Genomic DNA, 9300 nt, shown 5'->3' with positions numbered 1-9300 from the left:
AGAAGCATAGCTCACAACAAAGGATGCTCACAAACTTAGAAGATGAAAAACAAATTTTCAGGTGAACAGGTCACAAAAGAAGGCAGGAGTCATGATGTTAATATCAGACAAAATAACCCTTAAGCTATCAAAAATTTAAAAAGATGTGGAGGGACACCACATAATGATAAAAGTTTCAGTCCATCAAAAATAGATATCCATCCTAAACATATATGCACCCAACACGGGAGTACCAGCTTTTATAAAGCAGCTACCAAAGAAGATATTGACTCTAACACTGTCATAGTTGGGGACCTAAATACCTCACTAACAACCCTAGATAGATCATTGAGGCAAAAATCAACAAGGAGATCCAGAACCTCAACTTGATGCTTGACCAAATGAACTTAATAGATACCTACAGAACACTCAACCCAACAACCATGGAATATACATTCTACTCGTCACCACACAGAAGGTACTCCAAAACCAACCACATCCTCAGTCATATATCAAACATAAACAAATTACACAAAATTGAAATACTGCCATGCACCTTTTCAGACCACAATGGAATAAAAATAAATATCATCACAAACAAAATTCCCCCCAAATTCACAAAAACATGAACACTAAACAGCATGATGCTGAACAACTCCTGGGTTAACACAGAAATTGAAACAGAAATTAAAAGATTCCTGGAAACAAATGAAAATGAAGAAACATCTTACCAAAATCTCTGGGATGCCATGAAATCAGTACTAAGAGGGGAATTTATGTCTCTACAAACACATCAAGAAAATAGAAGGAACAAGTTAACAGCCTAACAAATAACCTAAGGGAACTGGAAAGGCAGACCACCAAAACCCTAACTTTAACAGAAGAATCGAGATCACCAAAGTAAAAGTCCGAATACAGGACATAGAAGACAAAAATACCATAGGAAAAAATCATGGCCAGAACTCTGACCCTGGAAACACTGATTTGCAAGTGAAGGCAGGGCTCTCATTGGAAACCCCTCTGCATGTTCTGCAAACAGAATTGTGCAAGTGTGGTGTGGATGTTTTGAAGTGATGCACAGAGCTCCTTTCCCCAGATGGTGGTACAGGTTGTGAAATGCTGTTGATCAGCTGGACTCTTTTTTCTTTTTTTTAAAAAGCAGGATTTATTGAGAGGACAGAAAAGCTACCACAGTGGAAGGGGACCTGAGGGGGTTGCCAGATCAACTGGACTCTTAAACAGCTCCATCTGCTGTGATTGTTTTCTTTGAGAGTAAAAACTGAACTTTTTCCCCTCTTGAGGGATTATCTCATGTCAAAAGTGAACTTTAGAACATGTTTCAAATTCAAATAGCTTACTATTTGTTTCTGAGAATGTTTTTCTTTTCTTATACTTTTTTTAAATTTTAGAGTCGCGGGATACATGCAAGGATTTGCTATCTCAAGTGTATCTCATGAGGGTGAGATTTGAGCTTCTAGCAAGACGTAGCAGTGGACATGGTACCCATGGGCGGTTCTGTATCCCTTGCCCCTCCTTCCTCCTTTAGCGAGGCCCACCCATGCGCCCGTGTATCCAGTGTTTAGTGCCCACTTATAAGAGGGAGCATTTGTTTCTGTGATAGTGCACTTAGAGTGACAGTCTCCAGCTGCATCCATGTTGCTGCAAAGGCCATGATTTTGTTCTTTATGGCTGCATAATATTCACCACATTCTCTTTACCCAGTTCACTTTCAATGGGCATCTGGATTGGTTCCATGTTTTTGCTCTTGTGAACAATGCTTCAATAAACATACATGTGCAAGAAAAAAAAATCAACAAAAAAAATTCTGGTTCTTTGAAAGGATAAACAAGATTGATGGGCCCCTAGCAGGAATGACCAAGAAAAAGAGAGAAATAGCCCAAATAAATACAATCATAAACACAAAAGATCAAGGCACAATAGATCCCAAAGAAATACAAATGATTATCAGACATTACTATGTACACCTGTATGGAAACCAACTCAATTACCTAAATGAAATGGAGGAATTTCTGATATCACACAGACTCCCAAGGTTGAAACAAGAAGAAATTGAGATCCTAAATAGACCAATAACAACCTAGGAAATTGACTCTGTCATAAGAAAACTCCCTACAAAAAAAAAAAAAACCCTGGAACAGTTGGATTTCCAGTGGAATTCTACAAAACATACAAGGAGGAGCTAATACCAAGCCGTTAAAAGTATTCCAGGCTATCGAAAAAGATGAAACTCTCTCCAAATCATTTTATGAAGCTAACAACATACAGATACTCAAACCAGGTAAAGATCCAACAAAGAGAATTACAAGCTAATATCCCTTATGAACATAGATGCAAAGATTCTCAACAAGATTTCAGCAAATTGGATCCAACAACACATATCAAAAATCATTCACCATGATCAAGTAGGCTTCATCCCCAGGATGCGGGGCTGGTTCAACATCCACAAGACCATAAATATAAAGTACATCAACAGATGTAAAAACAGGAACCACATGATTATATCATTAGATGCAGAAAAAGCTTTCGAAAAAATCCACCATCCCTTCTTGATTAAAACTCTTGAACACCTAGGTATATAGAGGGAATATACCTCAAAATAATAAGAACCATCTATGATAAACCCACAGCCAACATATTGTTAAATGGACAGAAACTGAAAGCATTTCCCCTGAAAACTGAAACAAGACAAGGCTTTCCACTCTCACCCCTCCTGTTCAACATAGTGTTGAAAGTCCTAACTAGAGCAATTAGACAAGAGAAAGAAATCAGAGGTATCCAAATAGGAAAAGAGGAAGTCAAGTTATCCTGCTTTGCTGACAATGTGATCCTATACTTTGAAAACCCAAGAGAATCTGTCAAAAACCTGCTTTCACTGATAAAGGACTTTGGCAAAGTCTCAGGGTACAAAATAAATGTGCAAAAGACAGTCATGTTCTTATACACCAATGACAAGCAGGCAGAGAACCAAATAAAAAGCACAATCCCATTCACAATAGCCACAAAAAAAAAAAAATTAAATACCTTGGCATCTTCCTGACCAGAGAAGTAAAAGACCTTTACAATGAAAACTACAAAACACTGTTCAAAGAAGTCAAAGATGACACAAACAAATGAAAAAATATTCCATGCTCAAGAATAGGAAGAATCAACGTTGTTAAGATGGCCATTCTACCAAAGGCAATCTACAGATTCAAAGCAATACCCATTAAATAACAACATCATTCTTCTCAGACCCAGAAATGGCAATACAGAAATTCATATGGAAACAAATGATCATGAATAGCCAAAAACAATCCTTATCAAAAGAAACAAAGCAGGAGGTATCACACTTCCAGACTTCAACTTTACTATAAGGCTACAATAACCAAAACAGTCTGTTATTGGTACAAGAACAGGCATACGGACCAATGGAATAGAATAGAGATTCCAGAAGCAAAACCTCAATTTCTCAACCAACTCATCTTTGACAAAGACTCCAACAACAACCACTGGAGAGAGGAGAACCTATTCAGTAAATGGTGTTGGGAAAACTGACTGATCACATGCAGAAGATAGAAACAGGACCCCTTCCTATCACCATATACAAAAATTAACTCTAAATGGATCAAAGACCTAAATTTAACACCTCAAACTATAAGAACCTTAAAAAATACAGAAGACACCCCTTATGGAAATTGGAACTGGCAACCAATTTCTGATCAAAGTTCCAAGTGCCTATACCATTAGAGATAAGATAGACAAGTGGGACTCCATCAAACTGACAAGCCTCTGCAAAGCCAAAGAAACCATCAAAAGAGCAGAGAGACAGTCCACAGAATGGGAAAAAATATTTGCCACTGTATATCTGACAAAGGCCTAATATCTAGGATCTACAAGGACTCAAACATGCCCAAAGGAAAAAAACAAACAGCCCTATTAAAAGTGGGCAAAGACTGGGCTCAGTGGCTCAGCCTATAATCCCAGCACTTTGAGAGGCCGAGGCTAGTGGATTGCCTGAGCCTGTGGGTTTGAGACCAGTCCAGGCAACTTGGCGAGACCTCGTCTCTACAATAAATAAAAAATTAACCATGCACGGTAGCGTGCGCGTGTAGTTCTGGCTACCTGGAAGGCTGAGGCAGAAGGTTCGCTGGAGCCCAGCAAGCCAACACTGGGGTGACTGTGAGTGTGTCACTGCACTCCAGACTGGGCAACGAGTGAGACTCCAACTCAAAAAAAAAAAGTGGGTAAAAGACATGAATGAACACTTCTCAAAAGAAGAGATACAGGCAGCCAACAGACACATGAAAAAGTGCTCAGCCTCAATAACTATCAGAGAAATGCAAATAAAAATCACATTGAGATACCACCTAACCCCAGTAAGAATAGCCATCATTAATAAAACAAACAACAACAGATGCTGGTGAGGATGCAAAGAAAAAGGCATGCTTCTACACTGCTTGGGGGAATGTAAACTAGTGCAACCTCTTTGGAAAACAGTGTGGGGTTTCTGAAAGAACTATAAATTGACCTTCCATATGACCCAACAATCCCCCTATTGGGATTATACCTGGAGGAACTCAAATCATTCTACAAAAAAAGATACCTGCACATGCATGTTTATTGCAGCACTATTCACTGTAGCAAAAACATGCAACCAACCAAGCTGCCCATAGAAACTGAACTGGATTTTTAAAATGTGGTTCATATACACAATGAAATATTATACAGCCATAAAGAAGGACAAAAATATGGGCTTCACAGTAACTTGGATAGATTTAGAGTCTATCATACTCAGTGATCTATCACAGAAACAAAGAACAGAGTATCATATATTCCCATTCATAAGTGAACCTTGAGTAATTATCATAATACTATAAGAAGGGAATTGGCAGTAATGGGAAACTGCCAGGTGAGGGGAGCACACCTCATCAACAAGGGTACCTACATAATGAACATTTGTATACCTAACCCTGAATTGTACCCCACATCTTTAAAATAAAAAACATTTATAAATAAGTAAATTTTTTAAAAAGAAAGGAAATTAGGGGTGTCAAATAGGAAAAGAAGAAGTCAAGTTATCCCTCTTTGCTAATGATATGATCCTATACCTCAAAAGTCAAGATAATCTGTTGAAAACCACCTTGCACTGATAAAGAACTTTGGCAAAGTCTCAGGGTACAAAATAAATGTGCAAAAGAAAGTTACTTTCTCATACTCTAACAACAAACAGGCAGAGAACCAAATAACAAGCATGGTCCCATTGACAATAGCCAAAAAGAAAGAAAGAAAGAAATACCTTGGCAGAGAAGTGAAGTGAAAGATCTTTACAACAAAAACTAGAGAAGTGAAAGATCTTGACAACAAAAACTACAAAACACTGCTCAAAGAAGTCAAAGATGACACAAACAAATGGAAAAATATTCCATGCTCATGGATAGGAAGAATCAACATCGTTAATACGTCCATTCTACCAAAGGCAATCTACAGATTGAATGCAGTACCCATTAAATTACCAATATCATTCTTCTCTACCTGGAAGCAACAATACGGAAATTCATGTGGAAACCTTCAATAGCCAAAACAATCCCTAGCAAAAGAAACAATGTGGGAGGTATCACACTTCAGTTATGAGATTAATCTGTTCTGGTGATCTACATACACTATGGTGAGTATAGCTAATAATGTGCTCTTGAAATTAACTAACAGTATATCTTAAGTAGTCTCACCACAAATAATAAAAAAGCAACTATGTGAGGTGATGGATATGTTAATTTGCTTGGTTATGACTAACAAATAAAAGTGATATATATTTAAGGTGTACAATTTTCACATTGTACACCTTAAATATATATCACTTTTATTTGTTAGTCATACCTCAATAAAGCTGGGAGGGAAAGAGAAGAGAAATTTCAGGGCAAAATCAATTGAACTCTTTCACTTTACAAACAAGGAAACTGAAACTCGGAGAGAGGAGGGGTTCACAAAGGAAGTTATTGGTAAATAGACCATGAATTCTGACCACCTGATAGCTCAGGCTTGGACTTGCTGTGCAAAATGCATTGTTGGAACAGTAGTATATCACAGCTGAAGTGGGGAATCCCAAAAGTTTAGGAAAACATCTTGAATGAATGAATGAAACACAAACCAAGGAGTTACAGCTTTGTTAGCCTAGGATGAGATCTATGCACACAGGCATTTATTTACTTCTCAAAGGATAATTTTAAATTTGCTTTAGGAAGGTTTTTGAGCAGCTAAACTTTGGATGGGCCTAATAAGAAAGAGCACAGACTTTGCAAATGGACAGACCTAGATGTAAAGTCTTCCTGGCTGTGCAAACTTGATTCAGTGATGTAACCTCCCTGAGTTTCTATGTATTTGTAAAATGGAGAAAATCATCGACCAGATAAGTGAAGATGAGACAAATTTAGGAATTTAGAAAAACACTAATTCCAGGTCCTAGTCCCTCATAGATGCTCAGTAATGGAATTTATCAATTCAGTGGTGTGTTGGAGTTGGCCCAGGCCAGGCTTGTGGAAGCCAATTGATTGTGCATATCTCTCAATTCCAAGTCTCCTGATACCCTTGTTGGTAGCTTGAAATCAGCTATGATAGGAATACTGACATCATGGAAATTAGCAAACACTACAGATTAGGAAGCTTCTGAGCCAAATGTTAATTATTTACCAGACATTCCAGGTTATCATTTTTACTGAGGACAATATCAACTCATTTACTCTAGGCAGACAATATCACATGTCAGTTTGCCTGTTTTTACAGATGTGACTGCTCATTTTAGTCAGAATCAGCCAATTCAACAAAATGGTTTGTTGGTTTCTCTACCTCCAGCTCCCACTTTCAGAGGCTGTGAACCTCACTGGAAATTCTGTCTCATAGTGTTGCGAGGAGTGACCCAACTCAGTCACAATGGTCCACTGGGCACATTTCTTGATGTAGCCTGCCACACACCCTTAAAAACAGGAAGCCTTTCCCTTGTCTCTTCCAAGCAAAGCTGGGTCAGCAGTTCCAGGATCCCCAGGGGTTTTCAAGGTGGTGTGTTTGTCACATATGAGATGGATTCTTTTTTTGTTGTTTTTTTTTTGAGTTGGAGTCTCACTCTGTCGCCCAGACTGGAGTGCAGTGACCGCTTCCGGCCACCGCAGCCTCGACCCGCTGGGCTCCGGCGATCCTTCCGCCTCAGCCTTCCAAGTAGCTGGAACTACAGGCGCGCGCTACCACGCCCAGATAATTTTTTGATTTGTTGTAGAGATGAGGTCTCGTCAAGTTGCCCAGACGGGTCTCGAACCTGCGGGCTCAGGCAATCCACTCACCTCGGCCTCCCAAAATGCTGGGATTACAGGCTGAGCCACCGAGCCCGGCAAGTTAGATTCTTACCCAGGTCTGCCTCTGAGTGGGAGTAGGGGTAAGGCTGCTCTTCTTGAGTTCCAGGCAGCCGTGTCCTGGAATGCTCAGGGCAGACTCATCTGTGAGGACACCTCACCCACCCCCAATGCCAAGTCTCTCCCTTCGAGCCTGACCCCTCCCCTTCCTCCCTCCCACACTATGATGATTCTCTGGCAGGCCTTGCAGGAGCTACAAGGGACAATAAGATTCTAGCTTCTGGAAAGCCTCAGGCAGTCAGTTTCCCAAGAAAAGAGAATGATTGCCTGGTGATGGTGCCTGGGTCTCTCCCCCATGGGCTGACCTGAAAGGGGAAGTGGTCAGGCTAGTGCTCACTGTCTATAGGGGTGGGTGAGGGCCTGTGGGCGAGGAACACCTCTCACCAGCTGCGCCTGAGCCGCGGCACTCAGGCCACAGCTGTCTCCGCAGCCACTCATATCTGGATACCCTCATGGTTCAAGTAAGTGCCTCAGCTTTCCCAGGGACAATTTCCTGCTTTCTCCACAACAGGCATCTGCCAGAGTTGGCATCAGGACATGTGTCCATGTGAGTGACCACATGGACACAAGGCTGGGAGATTGTAGTCTGGATACCTGGTATGATCATTGTTTGGGGTTGGAGAAACACTGGCCTCGAAGAATCTGCTCTGCAGTCACTGGCTCGATGACCTGAAGCATCATTTCACCTCTCTGAGTCTCTGTTTCCTTGTGTGTATGTTGGCGTTGTTGAGGAAGTCTACCTCTCAGGTTGAAATGAGATAATGACCAGGAGTGAGATATATAAACTGCCTTGTAAACTCTCTGGAGCCCCCTTGCTCAATCTTTAGAAAAGTCTGCCGAGTAAGCAGATGCTTTTATAAGTAGATGTGTTTTGGTGGTGTGGGGAACCAAAAAAGGGATGGAGTTTCACCCCTGGGTCAGTGCAGGGTTGGGATTATTCTTACTCTCTGTGTACTGATTGTGTGTTTTGGGACTTGATAGGTGAGATGACCCTCATAGTGCTGTGCTAGAGATGGGAGTGGGGGCAAGGCATTAACTATGTGAAATTAGACTACATCTTGAAGCTCTTGAATGAAAGCCTTGGAGCACCATTAGTCTCGATGTCTTTGTCCCTGTATCTCTGGCATTTGGGGGATTATAAGGTCTTGGGATCAAAATATGTCGGACTGGTTTACAATCTCAATTGAGTCATCTACTCTTGCCCTCTAGAAAATTATTTTGAGAAGATACCTGGGTTTGGTTTTGCCATATTCACTTCCACCACCTGTGTATTCACTTGCCCCCAAGGTCCTCCCTTTCCTGACGCCTTTATATACATGTAGCTCTGAAGAAGCATCAGAAGTGGGCACTGCTGAGTCTGGAGAACACAGGGTTTGGGAGCTTCTATTTAATTTTTTAAGAATCTTTTTTCTCTCTCTGAAAATTTGAAAACTACTGAGATATAGGGAAAACAATGACCCCAAATTCCATCACCTTGTAACAACCACTGTAAGGAGTCTGGTGTGTTGCCTTCCAGTCCTTCTTTCCTAAGTATAGATAATTTTGAGATTTATGTGTGGTTTGTTTTGATGTAATCACATTCAAGAAATAGAAATACAAATGACACCACGGTAATCACAGCACAGGTGAACCTAGTACCCTCTACCAGCATTATTGAATGACAGGGTTCAAGTTTTCCTCCATGTTCCTAGAACCAAGCAAACAAGAAAAAGTAAGTAGTTGCACTAAGACCCATGGAGGGACTTCTGGGTGGTAGAAATTCTGAGATAAACTCATAAGGAAGTTGAACGAGCTCCAATTCTGGAAGGCTCTACTAAGAATGCACGCATCACACAGAATATCTCAGAAACATTAGGAAATTGGCCTAATTTCATAATGTCCCTCAGAGCAGGGACCAGAAGCTCTTTTTTTTTTTTTTTTTTTG

At 40.5% G+C, this 9300-nt stretch overlaps 1 protein-coding gene across 1 annotated transcript in view; it reads left to right on the top strand.

Moving 5' to 3' along the window:
* Positions 1 to 7739: 7739 nt before the first annotated feature.
* SCIMP (SLP adaptor and CSK interacting membrane protein) overlaps positions 7740 to 9300 on the top strand; it is a 23709-nt gene continuing 22148 nt past the window's right edge. Inside the window, exon 1 of the mRNA XM_008065946.1 lies at positions 7740 to 7837. Within this exon, the coding sequence (XP_008064137.1) occupies positions 7829 to 7837 (9 nt within the window). The 5' untranslated portion in view covers positions 7740 to 7828. The remainder of the gene's footprint in view (positions 7838 to 9300) is intronic.

This window comes from Carlito syrichta, unplaced genomic scaffold, assembly GCF_000164805.1.
Source record: "Carlito syrichta isolate Samal-C Ts95f unplaced genomic scaffold, Tarsius_syrichta-2.0.1 Scaffold308820, whole genome shotgun sequence".
In the NCBI taxonomy this organism is placed as follows: domain Eukaryota; kingdom Metazoa; phylum Chordata; class Mammalia; order Primates; family Tarsiidae; genus Carlito; species Carlito syrichta.
Note: the sequence above shows the minus strand (reverse complement) of the source record. Positions and strands in the feature narration are given on the sequence as shown.